This window comes from Tachysurus vachellii, chromosome 3 (assembly GCF_030014155.1).
Source record: "Tachysurus vachellii isolate PV-2020 chromosome 3, HZAU_Pvac_v1, whole genome shotgun sequence".
NCBI lineage: Eukaryota > Metazoa > Chordata > Actinopteri > Siluriformes > Bagridae > Tachysurus > Tachysurus vachellii.
Window position 1 is genome coordinate 18,785,636 of NC_083462.1, and position 21,818 is coordinate 18,807,453.

Consider the following 21,818-nt stretch of genomic DNA (forward strand, 5'->3'; position numbering starts at 1 on the left):
TTTTGAAGAAATCAGTTGAACTGAACTGGACGAGTGTAGATTTGGATAATTCAACACCATTTCTTTGTAACAATAAAAAATAATAAAAGCAGTATTTGTCATCGTTTTAGAGTGAGCATATGTTCTGCAATAAACGCTGTACATTTTAATATTACATAGGACTATTATTTGTTGTGTGGGGGACAATAATGTATATATTTTGCCCCACTGACTATTACACTCATCCCCATGTCCTAACTAGTTTAGTATATGACTCATTTTATTCATTCCTGTCTATTTCCAAACTACAACTGTTTCTTTTTTTTTTTTGTACTTTATTTATTTAACATGTTATGTGTGATATGCAAATTATCCTGCTGATTTCAAATTAGTCCACGGTGCCATTACTAAAAGATTCCCAACACTGATTTATTCATGTGTTTATTTTATACAAACATCCTCTACTCTGTTTTTGGAATCATCCGTAAAATCCCACAACAGCTCTAAACCATGCACCATGTTTTCAATTCACAATCCAGTTTATCTGCTAATATTCACAGCTGATTAAAGTTCAGCATTGCAGCCTTAGGGCTCCAGGACCATAGGTTATGTCTTCCCAGGTTTCCTCTGGGTTTTCTGGTTTCCTCCCAAAACCATGCAGGTATGTGAATCTTCTTGGATAAACTTGATTCCTGCATCACTCCAAGTGTTCCTGGAATAGGCTCAGAGTGAATTGGCTACATAAAAAACAACAAACAAACAAAAAAAAACAATGAGTTTAGCTGCTAAGAGAAAACATATTAATCATAACGACAAACAGTAGCAAACTTTGCCAAAAAAGAAATAGAAAAAAAAATCATACTTGGATGAGTGAATCGATTCTTTAAAAGCTTCATTCAAAAGAACCGGTTGATTCGTGAATCATCCGTCACTATATGAAACCCGTGCAACCCGACTCTTAAGTCTCGCGGAAGACATGCAAAATGAGCTGAAACTTTACACACGGAAACGTGCATAAAGGTGCGTAAATGTGGTTTTGTTTGTTTTTTTTGTTCGTTGATTTGAAGAGTGTGTCCTTAAGGTGAAACACACGAACTCGAGGCCAAAATGCCGCACGACGCAGCGGAATGCGCGACTTTGTGTAACTTTGTTTCCAGCTTGCGCTTTTCAGATGTTGACACATCGACGTCGTGAAGCTTAACGACTTCCTATAGAGTCGCGGTCGATTGTGACCCGGTTGTGGGGCTGTAATAGTGAGCAGTGAGCAGTGTGCAGCCGTGTGCATGCCCAAGACTCGACTTTGCTCCAGGTTGGATCGGTTTTCTGCGTCACACAGCCCTGTCATCCGAACCTCAAGACAGAAACACGGACAGAAGGAAAGGCGACATTAACACAGTAAGTGGATCCTTGCGCTTTAAACCAGCACGTGAAGCGTTAGACGGTTTGGTGTTAAATGTCTTCCTGTGCGCTGTTTGCATTTGCACTTAGTTGCTTGCATGTGTTTATTTCAAAACAACGTGTGCGCATTCCTTAGAGGCCTAAACAAAAAAAAAAATTGAATTGCATAATCAGTGCCCTTAAAAGCCCTGCACAGAAACTGTAGAGAGTGATAATGATAATACTATGTAATTATTGTAGTGATCATTAAAAGTGGTTAATAGAGTGTTATAGGCTATATGATTTAGAAGTTTCTCTCTCTCTCTCTCTCTCTCTCCCATAATCTCTCTTCCCCTTCCCTCTTCACTTCCTGTAATTCTTGTTGTCTTGCACTGCACCGTCCACGCCCCTGCTTCAGTTTGCTTTCTGCCACTGTTCTGTGTGCTGAACTAAAAAATCAAGTTTCCCTAAAGGAATGACAAATCTCATTATGGAAACATTTTACAGGACTGGCTTCATGTAAGAAGAAATAAATTGAATATGGAATACATATATGTGGTTTCACACCCAACCACACCTAAAGTGAAAGTAGTTGTCTTTAGGTAGCCATTAACTAACTATTATACATTTACCTGTGTGTAACTGAGAAGTGCTATGGATAAAGTATGTATTTGGCTAATTAACAGCACTTATGAATTGTAATGGTGTTTGAGAAAAGAACCAAGGCTTAACTCAAAATTTTGCTCAGTGAAACAGGTTGAAAAAATATTTAAGCTCAAACACGCAACAAGACAAAGAACTGTGAAAAAATGTCATGCATTCTTTCTCAAACTCCTTGTTGGTTACTCTTTTCCAGACTCTTGCCTGAGGGATGACAAATCACTTAGCTGTTTACAGCATAACTAGTTTGGAGAAGAGGAGAACAGGCCAGGGAGGAAGTGCAATTTGTGTTCTCTTCCCTCTTTTTGTGTGGCATCTGCATACGAAGGCAGTCAGACTTGTAGAACAGTGGGGAGTTTTTTTTTCCTGATGACTGATGAACATTTCTGCACACCCTTTTGTAATTTTGCAATCTCAACATGAGCCTCTCTCCTCATAATAGAGGGAACGTCAGTAATCTGGGCAAACAGAATAGTGAAGGCATCGAAGAACTGGCTCAGCATTCAGGTGAGGTCTTTTACAATGCCGGGGGTGCGTCATTGGATCAAACGAACAGCGGTGCTGGAGGAGGGACTGACCCGGTTTTTGATCTCCAAAGCTCAGCTGTCTTTAAACCTGAGAAAGGCTACCAATTATGGGGTCATTTTCAGCAATCAGGTCCAATGAAATGGGTGCCTCAAGAGCCAGTGCATTCCTCCACTTGGTTTCCAGGCGTACCAAATTCAACTAAACTGCCCCAAAACTTTGGACCTTCTCTGGAGGATGCACGAGGACACCAAGCTTTACCCAAGACCAATCATGACATGGACACCTTGCAGCAAGAGAAAATATCTGCAGGTTCCTCCATGCCCTACTCCGAACCAATGCAAGCTCCGGCACAAGGAATGGAATGGGACTCTCATACAGTAGCAGCCATGCATCATTCCCAGTTCCAAGCTCCTCAGCAGAGTCAAAAACCAGGAGACACACAGTACCAGCCTCACACCATGCGCCACTCTATGCCTGACCCTACTTTACAACCCTTTCAAGTGGCGTTTGGTCCGAATAAGCAACTTCAGAACTCAGGTTTTTTCCAAGCTTTCCAAGGAAACAGTGCACCACAGAATCTGGTTTACAGCGAACCACCAAAATCACAGCAGCAACAGCAACTCCTGCAGTTGCAACAGCAGCAGCAGCAGATGCAGCAAATGTTGCAACAGCAGCAGCAACAGCAACAGCAACAACGACTGCTCCAATTTCAGCAGCAGTACCACCATCAGCAGAAGATGCAGGAACAGATGCAGCAGATGCAGCAACAGCAGCATCAAATGCGCCAGCTGCAAAACATGCTGCAAGCAGAGCCATGTCCTTCTCAACCACTTCAGCAAGACCAGCAGTTGGTCAGACCACCACAGCAACCGGACAACAGTCAGGCCAAAGCAGGTTCTTGTACAGTGCCTCATCAAAGACAGGATCCAAGTCCTCAGTCACCAATGACCAAAGATCCAGGTTTTGGTCAAGCACTTCAGGATGCACAAGAAACCGAAGGCAAATCCGAGGCTCTCCCGCGGCGTTCCAGACGGCTCTCAAAGGACAGCATTTCTCCTCCAGGCAACCCACCGGCAAAGGAATTGGCCCGTAACAGCGGCATTGCTGCTCTTCCTGGACCCTCGGTAGGGGTTATCCACAGCACTCAGAGACGAAGGAGGACATCCAAAGAGATCAACCTCGAGACTCTAGCACAGAAGGCCTCGGAGATGGAGTTTTTACCTGCAAAGGTGAGAGTGGTTCAAGCAAATGGGTTTGTTCATGTTAATTTTTCCCTTTCAGAGTTTCACGTTATTGTTCGAATGTTGCACTAACGTGAATGAGGTAATTTATGTAGAATCTTGCACATGATTTCAGCATACATCCGGAATCATCCGTGGAAGTCTAATTAGTGCTATAGATTGCACCTGAAAAATACATTCTTCTTGGTCTGTGCTTGGTCAGTTCTGGCCAGACCTTTATTTTGGGTAGGTTTGAGATTAAATATGACCACAATAGACACAATCAAACAATTGACTGCTTTATCCCAGTCAGGGTCATGGTGTATCTGGAGATGAGAACGCACCCTGAATAGACTGGCAGGTCATCAAGGGGCCACACTAGACTTCCATTCCCATATCTGTAAATTAAAAAGAAAACGCAAAGATGTCTTTGTGCTAAAAGGCTGGATGCATTAAACCACATGCATTAAACTCAAACTCAAACTAAAAATATTACCAAATTAGCATCATGATTGTCTATCAGTGTCAATACACATCAATGTGTTTGTTGTGCTGATGCCAATTTTGGCTATTAATATTGATGTATGATAGGAATAAAACACTTCAGTCTGTGATGTTATAGGAAACAAATCAAAGCAACAATAATGTGGTGATAAATTTTTTTTATTATTTATTTATTTTTATTAGTTTATTGTAAGGTGTAGATTATGAGGATCGAACACCACAAAAACCGCTGTGAAAGGAAAACTACTAGAACTTTGCGTGGAGTTCATTAGCCCACTTATATCCCAGCTAATGAGTGAAATGTATGAAATATTACACATTAAATGGTTTAGAATTAGATTTAATGTTTGAGAACGTCTGCTAGACAGGTTCCTGTTCTCTAGTACATTCACTCTTACCCTCACACCCACACACACACAAAGCTCAGTCTGTCATTTTACTGAGAAAAAAGAAAACGTAACTGAGGCTGAGACGCTTACAACCGAGGTTTATTTCAATCTTGTGGCTATTCTCATGAGCTGTTACTATAGAAACAATATCGTATTAGAATGATCACATCGATATAAACCAGGGCCCGTATTCATGAAAATTCTCAGTGTTAAGAGTTTTTCCTAGTGACAAAATTCGAATAAATTTTTTAGAAATGTCGATTTTTCCGTTTAATATTAAAGAGAGGATTCTAATAAAGATAAAAGATAAAAGCAAAGATAAAAGAGCTCATAAGGTCAGAAAGTGTTTGGAGAAGTGAGGAAGACTTAAGAGTTTCTTTATCAGAGGAGAAGACTGAAAAGTGAAGAGGGAGAAGAAATATCTGAACATAGAGACAAAGGGAAGGTTTATAATAGAGCAGATTTTAAAAACGTTCCTTTTTTATTGGACAACCAATCACAGTCTTCAGTAGAATGTGTCACCTAGTAACAGCTTAAACCCCGCCTCCTCTCTGAGATAAAAGTTGTTGTATTGTCCTTGTTCAGAGTCGCTCTGTGATTGTTCCTGAATCACTCTGAAGATAAGATTCGTAGTTAGAAATGTTCAAGATAAATCAGGAGCTCTCTGAGATCATTCTTAAACTCTTTATGAATATGGACCCTGACGTTTATTTTACAGCCAGTTATATGAAAATAACACAAACATTCTGACCAATCAGATTTGTCCAGGTGTGGTGTAAAGATAATTAACAGACACCATCTAACCAACTCAGTAGAAGCATAGTATAATTGTATAAAACACCGGATGAAACACCGGTTTCACACCAAGCAGCTTAGATTTTTCAATCCAGATGTTGATTAGGATTAGGATCATAATTGAATAGATTATCTGGGTGCATCAGCGATAATTCTAAAGACTCACTCTGATATTAATCAGAAACAGTTTGCCAGTCCTTGTTTGTTACACACACACATGCACACAGACTATTCACAACGATACAGAGATGTATGAAAAAAACAACAAGAAGTAACTGTGATCTAATGTAAATAATATGTAGGTTAAGTATTGATAATATAGAAGTATGGAAGTGACGGCTGTTTAATAAGGCAGAGGTATAAAAATATTTAAAATGCGCATGTATATTGTATGAACTCCTTAGTCAGGACTCGAGTTCTCATTTATCTCTGTGATTTAAAAAACAAAAAAGACTTGAAAACAAAAGCTTAAGAAAACAATGCACCTATTTTAAGAAGTTTGGGACTTCATATGTACTGTGCAGCTGGTGGAGCTGCTATTAAAGTCTTTTACATCATGCATGACGTGTGTGTGTGTGTGAAGTGAAGGAGAGAGACAGAAGTGAAGGAGAGAGAGAGAGAGAGAGAGAGACAGAGATTGAAGTGAAGGGGAGAGAGAAAGAGAGACAGAGATTGAAGTGAAGGGGAGAGAGAGAGAGAGAGAGAGAGAGAGAAAGATTGAAGTGAAGGAGAGAGAGCGTGAGGGAGCGAGCGCGAGCGTGAGAGAGCGAGCGTGAGAGAGCGAGTGCGAGCGTACGAGAGCGACCGCGAGAGAGAGAGAGCGAGCGCGAGACTACACACCTACACATTCCAAACTACACACACACAGCTTTAGGGAGGAGTCGATGCATGCAACCTCGACGTGTTTTCTAAGAGATATCATGTGCAAGTGCTATTTGTACATTCTCCTGTTTTTTTTTCCTTCCCACTTTAACCAGTTCTAAAGATGAACACAAAACAAAGTGGCTTGAGTTTTTAAAAAGCAAAACAAAGTTTTAAGGGGTTGATGCTTATGCTTTAATAAAAAACAAAGGATTTGAAAAAGAAAAGCAACAAACCAATCTGGCCTGGGAAACCTGTTTTCTGTCTTTAAAACGAATTAAAGCGCAGAAGCACAAATGAGACGGCGTAAACGATTTCTCATCCTGAACCTCAGTCACGCTCGCTTCCTACTTCGTGCAGCTGCAGAATCATCACAGCTGGTTTGTTTTAGAATCTGCTGTCATTTTTATGCGACCGACTTGGGGATGCGTCATGTTTTTTCCTCGTCCGTACGTCCATTGTTCCGTCTTTTGATCCGTCTGAGGTTTTCCTTGGCGTGATATCTTAAGAACATGTGGTTGAATGTTTGCAGGATTTATATGGAGTTATCAGGGTAGCTAGCGGATTCGGGTTTTTGGAACTGATCCAAACAGGGTCCAGGGTCTCAACAAGGTCGAATGTCTGAAATAGATTTCCTTCAACAGCTTTCTTCCTGTTTAAAGAATACTTTAAAGATATTTCTGGCATACGTATTATTTAACAAGATCAGAGGTGGGTAGTAACGAGTTACATTTACTCCGTTACATTTACTTGAGTAAGTTTTTGAAAAAATTACTTCAAGGAGTAGTTTTAAATCACTATACTTTTTACTTTTACTTGAGTAGATTTGTGAAGAAGAAACTGTACTCTTACTCCGCTACATTAGGCTACAATGATCTCGTTACTTTTCTTTTTACCTCTTTGGTATTCTACGCATCAATTTTAATGTTTTATTTTGACAGATAGAGAAACTTCCGCTAAGGCTCTACCACGTGACTTTGTTTCACCAATCAAACGTAGTTGTGCAGTCTCGTCACGTTACCATACTCAATCTCAGCGGCGGGACGCGTTAGTTAGCAACACAAACATGTCAGAATCAACCGTCGGCAATGCAGACACAAATGAGGAGGAAAACCCGCACCCCTGGCCTCATAGTGAAAGCATGTTTACCTTAGTAAAAGTGCGAGAGAGCAGTTACATTATGAGGTGTCTTCTGTGTCTGCCAAAGCAAACGGACATTTCAGCATTCAAAAACTCAACATCTAAGTTGAGGAAACATGTCCTAAATGTTTTTTTTTTTTTTTTGCTATAGATAGGCGCATGTTTGTCTTTTAGGTTACATATGACAGAGCTCTCAAGTCTTCACCGTGAGACACGCATTTCAGTCAGTTCACACGTTCACACCTTGTATTTCTTGCGCTGAGAAGTAAGGGAGAACTTTTCCTGCTATATACAACTGAATTAATGGACGAGGCGCAGGCATACAGTACACAGAGCAGTTTTGTCGAGTTCAGCTGTTTCGAGTTTTTTTTTATGTGCTCAACTTTACTCAGCGCCGCAAGAGCCGACAAACAGATGACATCAGACGTGTCGTTTCTTACAGCGCCGAACACACATATTTAAATGGATAGTTCACTCAAAATGAAAATTCTGTCATCATTTACTCACTCTCATGTTGTTACAAACCTGTATAAATTTCTTTGTTCTGATGAACATGAAGGAAGATATTTTGAGAAACAAAAACAGCTTTGCAACCAGAAGCTTTAGCTTACCTGAAACTAAGGAAAGTCCCAGAGGCTTCCTGAAATTAATTAAAGGAGTAGAGATGTATTTCATTATTATTGCCCTTTCATCAAGGCATCAAATGTGCAACAATCACAACACAAAAGAAATTAAATGTGTGTGTTTCCTTCTGTTGTTCTGTCACTGGAGACACACACACAGTTTATGAGAATTTATGGGCTGCCTCGTTCTAGTTCTGCCTGGTAAAAAAGTATAAAGGTTTGGAAATTTGTGTTACTTGTGCATATTTATTTTTTATGTATTATTTTATTTATTAAGTACTTTAATTTACCTGAATTATTTTAATTTAAGCTATTTTGTAATTAATTAATTTTAATTTATTTTAGTCCTACTCCTTGCCTTATCGTAAGCCTTTCTTCGCTTTCTTTCTTTGTTTTTATCCTCCATGTCAATGTTAAAAGGGGTTCACGGTGGCTTAGTGGTTAGCACGTTCGCCTCACACCTCCAGGGTCGGGGTTCGATTCCCGCCTCCACCTTGTGTGTGTGGAGTTTGCATGTTCTCCCCGTGGGGTTTCCTCTGGGTACCGTAGTGTGTGATTGCGTGAGTGAATGTGTGTGTGTGTGTGTGTGTGTGTGTGTGGGGGCACAATCTCCCCTTGACCCGAGGTAGTTCGGATAAGCGGTAGAAGATGAATGAATGAATGAATGAATGAATGAATGGCAATGTTAAAACCGCTTTCTGCTAATGTCACACATGCGCACTTGACACTCTCTCCGCCCATATTGACAAGACACGCCCCTTTCTGCTCATTGGGTACACGTTAGTTTTGTTTTTGTTTTGTTTGGCAACCCAAAGCAGTTTTCTGAAGCATTTCTCAAACAACGGAGACCCCACCTTTAAATCATCTGCATGCTAAATATAACCTGATTTGATCAAACTACTTAATGAGTTCTCTTTTTTATACATTTCATCTTTTGCTACATTTTCAAGTTCAGTTCTCCGAAATAATTTGATAGATTCGATACATCATGATATATTAGTTTCAACACACAATACACGTGTAGCATGAGTGTCGGGAACACTGTGGGACATTAAAGAGGTGAGAAAAGAGCCTTAATGTGCATAATAGAATAGAAAAAAAATACAAAATATGGTGGTGTTGTGCGTTTGTGATGGTGTAAGATGAACAAAACGAAATGTACCGAGATTCAGTAGAATCAGACAAATCAGAAACAAGACCAACGCTGCTGAGGTGAATGATGGAGTTTGATTTTATTATTAAATTATATTCATCCAGGTGATTGATCCAGTAAATCTGATGTCCTACAATACAGTACTCTGTTTATATTGTACTAGAATATTGTATTCTGTAAACATGTCCCATCTCCGACCATCTTTCCTTTTAAATGTAATTTTCTGCTTCGTTCTTTGTCATTATGTGGCGTCTGGGCAGCATGAGGAGAGCATGTCTAGCAGACAGACAGGGATGCCTCCTCTAGTGATCCCCGTGTCTGTACCTGTTCAGAGGAATCAGGGCCATATGGAGCAGGCGGGTGGCTGGACGTGTGAGCAGAGGCTTCCTCCAGAAAGTCTGCAACAGTCTGAGCACAAACCTTCTGTCATCGTGACACGCCGACGCTCCTTACGGGCCTCTGACGGTTTCAACCAGGTACGACGTTCAGTACGTCACGTAAAGCTTGCTTACTTACTGACTTCACAATCATGAGGTTCAATATAAAACAATACTGTAGTATAAAATAAAAACACACTTGTTGTCTTACATTTATTACACTTTATTTATCACATTGAATATTTTATATTGATTTTTTTACGAGTATATGCTCACATTCGGTATGTTGATTTAAAATCCATCAGCTTTTCTGAGGTTACTTTTCACTAGCGATTTTATTGAACAGTACTTTTCGGTTGGCGGAACCTCACAAACGTTTAGTTCAATTGCTGAATTCTTCATCAGTTTTCTCTAACAGAAGTTTTGACGTTTGTACAGCTGCAATATTTAACATCGCTATAGTAACGGCTGAAAAACAGGGACTTGAATGATGGATAAATGAAACACTTATGATAATAATGACTTTTTCCAAATGCAACATTTAAATTTGAATAAATAACAGATAACAGCACTTGGTTTAACATATCGTCGCTGTCGGGCAGAATCCTCGTATATCTACAAAACCGTTATTTTTCAGGAAATTAAAAAACGCCGTACCTTATCTGCAGTGCACAGGGTTTAGTCCGCGTTGCAGTGGATTGTCTTGCGCTAAATTCCTGTCCTCAGACGAGCAGCAGAACTAGCAGGGGTCAAGAATTTTCTTTTCTTTGAGCCCAGTGTTTTGAAGACATTTACCTCAGAAGACGTGATGATTCGTTGTGACTCTACTTGAGGAGAAATATGCCGCGAAGCTCTCCCACGGAGTGAGGAAGAGGTGGACAGTTGAAGTGTCCAATGGAGTTATGAGATTTGCGCTCAAGCTATTTTCAAGACTTTAGATTGGTTAATAACTTGTAAAAATAACAGACCCATGTGGGGACTGACCAATAGCATCGATATGTGAAAAAATATGAAATTGACCAAATTTGGACATACGAGGTTTCCGCCCGACAGTGATGATATGGTTTTATTTTTCATGGTAAAGCTTTGTAGTATTTATTTCTTTCTCCATCATTTGTTATTTGTTATTTCTGCACCAGGAGGACATGATGGAGGACGGAAGATCCCCAGACAAGATAAAGCGCCGGCCGCGACCTGAGCCCCTGGTCATACCTCCGCCCAGAACGTGCACGTTCATCGCCCCGTCTGCCTACTCCAGCATCTCATCCTTCCAGAGCAACCTGCGCTCCCCGGTTCGCCTGCTGGACAACCCTCTGACTCTGCCACCCTACACTCCTCCACCCATCCTGTCACCAGTGCGGGAGGGCTCAGGACTTTACTTCTCCACCTTCCTGTCATCGATAGCAGCAGGGAATCAGGGATTGCCTCCACCTCCAACCCCCAAAACTGCCTCCAGGAGCCTCCTGCGCTCAAGTGAGCAATGAGTTCATGTTTCATTTATCACACATTGCTGAACCATATGACCGTATGAGATAAAGTGTGTACTTCTTTTACGTAAAAGCACATTGTAACGTTCCAATTATAACCGTGGTAAGAACTAAACGTTGTGAAATATATTTATTCTATGTCTACTTATTGTGACTGTCTGTCAATTGGTTGACTGATTGATATGTTTGTCTGTCTGTCTGCCTTGCAATTTTTCTATTAGTTATTGGTCTCTTTATCTGTATGTCTCGATCTGCATGGTTGTCTGTTTATCTTTCTGTCCATTTCTGTCTGTTTGTGTTTATTTCCTTTCAGCATATCTATTTATGTCTCTGTCTGTTTTTCTTTCTCTATTTGTCTTTCTCTTTATCTGTCTGCCACCTGTCTGTGTGTTTGTCTTACTGTTTATCTGTCTGCCTGTCGTTCTCTGTTCATCTATATCATATCATGATATCTGTTCAACTATCTATCTGGGCCCCCCCCCCCCCCCCCCCTCTGTGTCTGGTTGTCTTTCTGTCTGTCTGACTTTTCATTAATATGATTGCACATTAAAAATGCTACAAATAGTCATCTTTCTGATCTTTAATTTATTGGATATTCAGTGTGTTTTAAAGTATACCACACTGGGCTTTAAATATCCCGTAAGTTCATTATATCCTGCACCAACAATATGCCATCATACACTAATTGATACAGTGCATGATGCAGATACAGTCTGTTAAATCAGATTATTCTATATTATATTATTATATTAGAGATTACGGCCACATGTCTCGTTTGGTCCTCAAGCCTAACTGCGATGAATAGATTATTCTGTTGTGATTTTCAGGCAGTTCTGACATCACTCCTCCGATGCTCCCTCTGATTGGAGAGGCCACACCCGTCAGCTTAGAACCGTAAGTATGAGAGAAATCTTTGTTTAAATTTCATTTGAATTCTTCCACATCATAATTAAATCGGATTAAAACCACATTGGTGACCGTTTGCCTTGACATTTTTTGGCAGCGTAGTGTGTCACTGGATCTGATCTCATGTGTTACAGGCGAATAAACATTGGCCCTAAGTACCAGGCAGGGATTCCCGAGCTCCAGGATCAGTCTCTGGTTGAACAGGATCAGCACAAAGCTACGCTGGTGTGGCTCCCACTGACACAGGTGGAATCTTCACCGTCCCAGGATGAGACAGGTGAGTCATGCTGGCTAATCTTCTCACACCTTTTCTCTGACGTGTCCTGCGTCACTTGCACGCTCACTCTGTCACGTGTCTCATCCTACAGTGGATAATCTGATGAACCTGGCATGCTCCAGTGTGCTGTGTGGAGGAGGAACCAATGTGGAGCTCATGCACCACTGTCTTTACGAGAACGGAGGTGACCTCATGGTAAGCTAAAGAACATTCTGTCTGTCTGTTCGTTTTTATCAGTCTTCACCAGTGTCCATGAGTCTCTAACTGTCTCTCCCTCTCTGTCAGTAGACATCCACCTACCTGACCTTTAACTGTCTGTCTTTGTATTCGTCTGTCTGTCAACCTGTCTTCTTATTTGTCTGTCTGCCTGTCTGTTTAACTATCCATCTATTTGACTGTCCATCTGTCTACCCAGCCACCTATCTGCATACCTATTTGTCTATCTGTTTATCCATCTGTCTGTCAATCTACCTGTCTGCCTGTCTACCTTCACCTCTCTCTGTCTGTCTGTCACTTATACACTCATTCTTCCAAACGTCTCTTTAGAAGTCTGTCTGCGTCTCATTTTGTCTGTTTAGTTGTACATCTGTTCCTCCATCAGTGCACACATCCACCTGTCTGTATTTCTATCCAGTTATCTGCTCATCCATTTGTCTGTCTGTCTCTCTGTCTATATATCCACTTGTCTGTTTGTCTCTTTCATTCTCACTCTGTCTTCTTAATCTATCTTAATCTATTTATCCATCAGACTGTTCATTCCACCTGTCTGTCTGTCATTTGTCTGTCCATCTGTCTGTCTATCTATTTCTGCCTCCATCCATCCATTCATCAAACTATCTACCTACCTACCTGTCTATCTAGCCATCCTCCATCTGTCTGTCAGTCTGTTTGCTGCTTTATCTAGATAGACCCTATCGAGATCTGTCTGTCTCCTTTCATCTGTGTCTATATTTGTCTGTCTGTCTCTTAAATGCATTATTTATTTATTAATTAATCCTTATCGACGATTAATATGTATTCTGTTCATTTCTCTAGAAAACTCTCGAAGCATTGTTGCTAAAGAAACCTATTTTCCCCAAAGATCATCACCTTGCTAACTACCACTATGCAGGTAAAAATGTGCACTTTTTACATATATTTTACATTAAAATACCTTTAATTACATTATAAATCTTTGTTTAAGGACTTTCCCCCAGCTTAGATTCTGCTAGCAGTTAACCGGAGGTTTGCTTGCTTGCTAGCTACTTGAGTGACTGGTTAACACAGTATTCTAGTTAGCATACGATTAGCTGGCCTGCTAGTGAAATTACCTAGCTTAATTGATTAGCTAGCCATTCTTCTTATTAGCTAGAATGTTTTTATAAACCAGACTCTTTCCAAAAGCCAAGCTAGCTAGCATACTTAGCTAAAAATAAATGCAGTGCTAGAAAAATTAAAAATTTAAATTTAAATTGCCGTCTAACTCAGCTAAACCTTAGATAATGTCATGCTAATTCTTTTGTATGCCTATGTATTGCAATTTAAGGATTTCATTTCAGTCCAGTCTTTTGGATGTAGATATAAAGACTTGTGAAGTATAATGCTTTGTGTTCCATCAGGGTCAGACTGCTGGACTGTGGATGAAAAGCGATACTTCAATAAAGGGATATCTGCATACCGGAAGGACTTCTTTTTAGTGCAGAAATTGGTACGATTATTTGAAGATTATTGAGTATCTGTTTTCTGTTTGGGTACAAGGCTTTGTTTTATTTGTATAGTGCTTTTAACAATTCAAACAAGTTTACAAGTGTTTCTGTTCCTGTGTAAATCTGTGTGTGTGTGTGTGTGTAGGTGCAGACTAAAACAATGGCGCAGTGTGTGGAATTTTATTACACCTATAAGAAACAGGTGAAGGTCGGACGCAGCGGGATGCTGATCTACGGCCCTCCGGATCCAGAAGAGCGCGTCCCTGAGGTGAAAAAGTCATATGCATGAATTATTCTTACATTCTTTAGTTTTCACATTCACTTTCTTTCTGTGCTAAATGTCTCTAGTAATAATTTATCTACAAATTAATTTCATGTAACATATATTGTGTGTGTGTGTGTGTGTGTGTGTGTGTGTGTGTGTGTGTGTGTATATATATATATATATATATATATATAAATAAATAATCGTCGCTGTCGGGCAGAATCCTCGTATCTCCAAAACCATTACTTTTCAGGAAATTAAAAAAACGCCGTACCTTATCTGCAGTGCACAGGATTTAGTCCGCGTTGCAGTGGATTGTCTTGCGCTAAATTCCTGCCCTCAGACGAGAACCAGAACTAGCGGGGGTCAAGATTTTTTTTTCTTTGAGCCCATTGTTTTGAAGACATTTACCTCAGAAGACGTGTTGATTCGTTGCGACTCTTCTTGAGGAGAAATATGCCGTGAAGCTCTCCCGCGGAGTGAGGAAGAGGTGGACAGTTGAAGTGTCCAATGGAGTTATGAGATTTGCGCTCAAGCTATTTTCAAGACTTTAGATTGGTTAATAACTTTTTTGGTTTAGAGCGATACTGTCTGTGTGAGAGGGATCGAGTGAATAGTGAGCTCATGTATGCAGTAGAGGGCAGACAGTACTTTCCTCTGAGTCTACAGCATGAGCAGCAGCTTTTTTGAGAAGACGTGATAAGTTGGCTTCCTGTATGGAAGGGAAGTGGTAGGCCAGTGGTTAAAATCCCTGGGCTTCTAAGCTGCCAGTCCGGTACCCTGAGCAAGGCCCTTAACCCCTTATTGCTCAAATCTATAAATGAGATAAGATGCTCTGGATAATGGAATCTGACGAATCATGTAAATGTGTGTCTCAGAGGAAGAGCGTGTTACCCTTCATCCTTCCTGGTTTTATGGTCAGGTCTCAGCAGGATGGAATTAGTGTTAAGTCTGTAATGAACTCAGTAATGACTCTGACCTGTTGGTTCCTCAGGAGCTCTTGGTTCCATAATTCCACTGTTGTAGAAATTACATTATTTACATTATTTCCTGTTCAGTGTCACAAAAATGAGGATGAGGTTCACTTCTGAGTCTGGTTCCTCTCAAGTTTTCTTCCTCATATCATCTCAGGGAGTTTTTCCTCACCACCGTAACCTCAAACTTGATCATTAGGGATAAATGTTAGAGATAAATAGTAATTTTTTGTTTCTATACTTTTAGAAACTTAAGTTGCTTTAAGACATTGTGTTTTGTTAAATGTGCTAAACAAATAGATTTAATTTAAAAATTTAAAAGAAATTGGTTGGTAGTCTGCTATACATCAGGGGAAAGTTGGCTGATGGGTGGAAAGGGAGAAGGAGAGGATTTTAAAACAATAATGATATGAAAAACTTTTGTATTTCTCCTCATTTCAAATTTTTTTTTCACATAAATTTAGGACATAACCTGGAAATGATTAATCAATTATTGTGCATCTAGTACCAAGAAGCAAGACAAGGGGCCATCTAATGCATATCAGGGCCAAGATTGGTGGTTAAGGTATTGGCTTACTAATTAGAAGGTTGTGAGTTCAAATCCCAGCTCCACTAAGCTGCCACTGCTTGGCCCCTTAGAAAGGCCCTTACCCCTTTTTTCTATGATTTGTTATTTACTTAATGAATTAGAAAGCAGAAACCTCTACATTCACTGTCTTTTGGGTGTGCAAACTTTTGCACTTGTCTGCATCATGTAACCACAAGATCTTCACGGATCTCAGACTTGATGAACCTGTTTGTTTGTTATCTAAGCAAGTCTCCTCTCTTTCACCAAAGATCCCACAGATCAAACAAGAGCAGCTGGAAACGGGAGAAGAGAGCAAACACAAGGCAGAGCAGGTAGACGGCGGCGCTGATCACCTCCGAAACGTGACCAAAGCTCTTCAGGTCAGTGACAACGTAAGTACATCATCACTCTGACTGCATCATCACTCTCACAACGAGTCCAGAGCTCTTCCAAATTTGAGAATTTAACATTAAACTTCACAGTTTGTCAAAGGGTTAATAGAAGGGAAATAAATGCATAAAAGATGGATTAATATTATTCAGATTTATACTTTCTAACCGATAAAATACATTTATGATGATCACAAGTTAGAATTACGGGAGCTTTTCTAACATCCCCAAACTTTCAGAACAGACATGGAAGTGACGCAATTTGCGACATAAACAAAAATAACATTCATAAAATACTTTAACTCTAGTTCTACTTTAATTCTAGTAAAGATTAGTGAGAGGTCATGAAAAATAAAATTAAGGGGGATGACAAAAGAATTTGCTCATGTTGAAACGTTATCTCATTTGGTTACAATAGTAATGGCTTACACTAATGTATAGTGGACCATCCACATAATATTATACAACTGTGGAAGAAATTTTCTGTAAAAAAATTTGTATATTTATCTAATGTTTTTGGAAGGAGTCTCCAGCATCAAAGGGATCAAAGCATCAACTTGACGTCTTTAGGATGAAGAACAGAGGAGGTGTTTTTTTCACCCGAATATAATGAGCATGATGACTAACTGACTTGTTTTACAAAAAATGTAACAAAAACGGAAAAAAGAATAAAAATTTATCATTCTTTTATATTTTAATTCCAATCTGTTACCGGTGAAACAATCTCTTCTAGGAAACAGTAACACCGCTTTATCAGGTCACAAGTCGTTGATTATTTTCTTATAACGCCCCCTAGTGTTTTACCCCTGACATGGCATGTTATAAAGTGACGTCCCAGCCTATTTGTGCAGTACAGTTCTGTCTGCTTCCTTTTCACCTTCCCTTTAAAGATCAGAGGGACTCAACTTTAATGTAATAAAGTTATATAAAGGTTATATACAAGTTGCTGTGTTGGATCTGGTTTAAATGTTTGTCTCTTTTTCAGGAGGGGAAAGTCTTAGTGCTCAGCAACCCACAAATTGTCTCTTTGAGTGAGGTAACCGCACTGAGGAAGGAAACACAGACTCCTCCTTTCTTTGCTCCAAAACCACGCGAGAGTGCAGCAAGGAGAAGTGCTCCAGCGAGTGCGCCGAAGAGTCAGGGAGAACCAGAGGGTGTATTTCCCTGCAAGAAGTGCAGCAGGTGAGGGGTGTCTGTGTGTGTCTGTGTGTGTCTGTGTGTGTGTGTCTGTGTGTGTGTGTGTGTGTGTGTGTCTGTGTGTGTGTGTGTGTCTGTGTGTGTCTGTGTGTGTCTGTGTGTGTGTGTGTGTGTCTGTGTGTGTGTGTGTGTGTCTGTGTCTGTGTGTGTGTCTGTGTGTGTGTCTGTGTGTGTGTCTGTGTGTGTGTCTGTGTGTGTGTCTGTGTGTGTGTGTCTGTGTGTGTGTGTCTGTGTGTGTGTGTCTGTGTGTGTGTGTCTGTCTGTGTGTGTCTGTCTGTGTGTGTCTGTCTGTGTGTGTCTGTCTGTGTGTGTCTGTCTGTGTGTGTCTGTCTGTGTGTGTGTGTGTCTGTATGTGTGTGTGTGTGTGTCTGTGTGTGTGTCTGTGTGTCTGTGTCTGTCTGTCTGTGTGTCTGTCTGTCTGTGTGTGCCAGTGCATGCAAGTGGGCAAATTTGTGGTGTGAGTGTGTGTGTGTCTGTATATGTGTGTGAGAATGTGCAAGTGTGTGCGAGTGGGCAAGTTTGTGTGTGTGCGTGCAAATTTGTGTGTGTGTGTGTGTGTGTGTGAGATAAGGTTTGAATTGAATCATTCTTGAGCCTCATTTCTCAGACACACTCAGAGGAAACTGAACTCTGCCCTCCCACACACACACACACACACACACACACACACACACAATCTCACAGTCACCATTGACAAGTGAAAGAGTAAACAGTCCATCATACTTTTCTTTACACTCAGGGGACTTTATTGTTTCATTTTAGTCTTAACTTGTAGAAATGAGACGGTTGTTTTTTTTATGGTGGGGGAAAAAAAACAAAAGAAACAAAACTATAGTGTAAACATCCGCATCCTCATTGGCAGTGTGTTCCATGACCTCGATAGGTTAATCCTGTTAATCAGCTGGTTCCCTTTAAAATGTGATTAAACAAACAGAAATGCTGTTTCTTATACATCATGAACATTATAGCACATTTAATTGATAAAGTGTGTTATGTTGAACAAACCCTGCCTTTACCTCTGCCACAAGACTTTAGAATGGAAAAAAGTATTCATACAAAATGCTCCATAATTTATATATAAACAAAAGAAATTCCATGAAGTTTAAAAGTCGGTTTAAAACCTGTTCAGATGATATGACAGGGTTTGTGGCATGACTTGCAAATGTATGTTCTCTGTAAGCATGAATCTTCTGTTTCAAAATGCCACGAATGCTAATTTACTTCTGATTCTCGACAACCAGCTTTATCAATGCAGCTCGAACACCGTCTCAGGAGGATCCAGCTCCAGCTGTTTCTCTTCCCAGAGGTCACTCATGTGTCTGTTTAGTCTCGAGTTATCTCCTGATTTGACTCCAACTTAATCCACAGCAGAATGCAGCTGCATGACTTGTTTTCAAAGTCCTTAAGTTCTCCTCCATCACACCGCTGCCTTGTTTATAGCTGCTCATGTCAAAGCACAGATAAAGCACAGATGCTCGCCCGAAGAGCCAGAAACAGATCGGATCCCTACTTCCACACTTATCTCATGACTCTTTGCAAACCAAATTCAAAGCTTATTTCTCACAGACACAATCATACACAGTATCACATATAGTAGAGGAATGCTTTTTGGCTGTCCATGTCAGAAAAAGTAGGAAAATAAATTGAATTCAATTAGTTATGATAAAAATAGAAATCTAATCAGTTGACCAAGCAAAGGGAAATATATATGAATATGTAATGTACTCTTTCCTTAGAGGAACTCTAACGACTCGAACCAACCCACTGTTCCTAAAAACACCAGGAAGTCTTGAATCAAGTCTGTTCTATGTTCTGACAGGCAGGAGGTGGAATAAACAACTTCTGAACTGCCTGAACATCTGAGTCACTGACTAAAGACGCAACACTTTAGTTAAACACTCCCAAACTGGAGGGAAGGAAAAACACACCTTAATGTGTTCAAGTCCTACATTAGTACAAGCTGTTCTTGTTATGTGTAATTCTTACACATTTCCAACATTATTTATAGGTTGTTGAACACTTGGAATCAGGCTGCTATAGGAAACTAATTATTTAAGGTGTAGTGTGATGAAACAGAGCTACTGTTGAAAGCACATCCTGATGGGCTTTATATTCTCCTGATAACACAACAGTACGCCAATGAGACAATTTACAAATGAACAATTGACTTTCATTGCATTTGATTCAGTACGCACTGCTTTTGATTCAGCAACCATTTTATTCAATTCTGTTCACACCGCATTCTATTCAGCACCTACTGTTTGAAACAGTACATACTGCATTCGATTCAGCTACTATCGTATTTGAATCAGTACATACTGTGTTTGGCGCAGCATTTACTGCATTCGATTCAGCCCCTATTACGTTTGAATCTGTACATACTGTATTCGGTGCAGCATTTAATGCATTTGATTCAGCCCCTATTGCATTTGAAGCAGCATGTACTGTATTCGATTCAGCATTTACTGCATTTGAATCAGTACATACTGTATTCAGTTCAGCATTTACTGCATTCGATTCAGCCCCTATTGCAGTATGTGCTGATTCAAATGCAATCCTGAGTTCTACATTGAACTACATTGAGTTCTGTACATACTGTATTCGGTTCAGTATTATAGTAACAGCTTTGAGTAATAAAAACTAGCATATTATTCTAAACCCCTAAATTTGAGCTGTACTCCTCCAACTAATTGAAATTCACATTTTTATTAGTTACACGGTACAACATGCAGTGAAATGCTCTTATGTTGTGAAAAGAGTCAACATAAAAATGGTCAAAAATGTGTGTAAGAGAGTGTCACCCACTCGAAAAAAAATTTAACTCCGCCCTCTTCCATACACACACAAGCTCTCAGATGTGAGCTTTGATCGGCTAGTGTTGCAGAGATTGACACTTAGGAGCCATTAATGTTGGATTTTTTTTGTCTTAACCTGTAGTACTACGATGTAGGTTGGATTTTATGGTATACCCAATTTATATAACAGTTACTTTTGTAACAGCTTTAGATAATAAAAACAAGCAAATTCCAAAAAATTGTGAGAATTTTAGAGTAAGGTAAAATAAAATTAGTCATATAGAACTGAAGAAAAAATAGACAAAACCTAAAAATACAGCATCTGGATACAATACAATTGCTGCTTATAAATATGAGCCAATCAGGAGTGAGAACCTTGATTCTTCTGATCCGTATTATAATAATAATAATAAACTTTATTTTGTATAGCGCCTTTAAAAGTAGCTTCTCAAAGTGCTTGACATAAAAGATGAAAGATCATAAAAGATACACATGACAGTACAGACACTTAAACTAACCATACAAAAAATAAAAAGCCAATAACTAACAAAGAAATCACATAAAAGCTACCCTAAAAAGTATGTAGTCAGTAGTCAGACGTGTTGTCCTTCTAGAGCTCCCGGGATTGAAAATTGCAGCGTTGTAGTGGAAATGTTTTTGGAAAAGCCCTTGATTTCATAATGACATCATTCCGGATTGTTTTCCAATAGGGTGTTCTATAAGGTGAAGAGCCGCAGCGCGCACATGAAGAGCCATGCCGAGCAGGAGAAGAAAGCGGCGGCTCAGCGGCAGAGAGAGGAAGAGGAGCGTCTGGCGGCAATGGCCAGGCTCAAGCAAGCAGAGTCCGAGAGGTTTGAGGATGACAGTGATGAAGCTGAGGAGTATGTGATTGACACCGATAACGACAGAGACGATGACTGGCGATGAGGTTTTTTTTTTTCATTTGAATAATTTTTTTTTTTGAAGGGGCACCACCTATTTAGCCAAATCTATTCCAAATCCAGCGGACTGTTTATTACACGATAACCAAAGGGATGACATGAATGTAATAGTTATTTTTATGTCAACAGTGTCATGATGTGTAACATTCTGTAACAACACAACGCAAATAATAGGTTTTCTTTATTTCTTTAACCAACGTCTGAATGTCGATTTAAACACAGACAACATGACCTCCGCTCAACTGTTTTCTCAATTTCTCTGAAAATGTAGCAAAGTTTTTAGAGCAACTTTTGTAATAACTTGGGGAAATCTTTTCTATGAAATTCACATTTATTTTGTTAAATAATAATGGTCTATTTTTAATGTAAGTTTAGTGTTGATATAAAAATAATGGACTAAAAAGACAGGAAATTGTATTTTGTACAATTATATTGTATTATCAGCTCAAGGACACTATTATTTTGATCCTGTTACACAAAACTATGGGTAATTTTCAATCGGATGTAATTTTGTATACGAAACGTATAAATAGTAGAAAATGTACCTCAACTTCTCTTTGTATTTTGTTAGCGATATTTATACAAAGTTCAAAAATGAACATTTTATTGTGTGAATCGTTTCATGCGCTAAACTATATTTAAGGACTCGACGCCATCCACCAGCCATTCGTCCACTGCCTTTTCTTTAGTGTCTGTTGTTCTGTCTAAACACAAGCTAAGCCTTAAGG

General features: G+C 39.7%; 1 protein-coding gene across 2 annotated transcripts; it reads left to right on the top strand.

Moving 5' to 3' along the window:
* The first annotated feature begins 904 nt into the window (after positions 1-904).
* mideasa (mitotic deacetylase associated SANT domain protein a) lies at positions 905-21,634 on the top strand. Of its 2 annotated transcripts, XM_060866138.1 has the most exons (14): positions 905-999; positions 1,137-1,374; positions 2,213-3,773; positions 9,490-9,705; positions 10,746-11,079; positions 11,921-11,987; positions 12,134-12,276; positions 12,368-12,471; positions 13,312-13,387; positions 13,875-13,963; positions 14,107-14,229; positions 16,038-16,160; positions 17,143-17,339; positions 20,860-21,634. In XM_060866138.1, exons 3-14 carry the CDS (start codon positions 2,436-2,438, stop codon positions 21,074-21,076), a joined length of 3,027 nt encoding a protein of 1,008 aa, XP_060722121.1. In that variant the 5' UTR covers positions 905-999; positions 1,137-1,374; positions 2,213-2,435; the 3' UTR covers positions 21,077-21,634. The 2 variants fall into 2 exon arrangements, with proteins under 2 accessions (XP_060722121.1, XP_060722122.1); XM_060866139.1 differs by having other exon boundaries at positions 952-1,374; positions 16,038-16,148.
* The last annotated feature ends 184 nt before the right edge of the window (positions 21,635-21,818 follow it).

Excerpts from the sequence above, each read along its gene's own strand:
- mideasa (XM_060866138.1), top strand. The coding sequence starts at position 2,436 with ATGAGCCTCTCTCCTCATAATAGAGGGAACGTCAGTAATCTGGGCAAA. Across the intron at positions 16,161-17,142 it reads CTCTTCAGGTCAGTGACAAC|GAGGGGAAAGTCTTAGTGCT; the intron begins GTAAGTACATCA and ends TCTCTTTTTCAG. Across the intron at positions 17,340-20,859 it reads CCCTGCAAGAAGTGCAGCAG|GGTGTTCTATAAGGTGAAGA; the intron begins GTGAGGGGTGTC and ends GTTTTCCAATAG.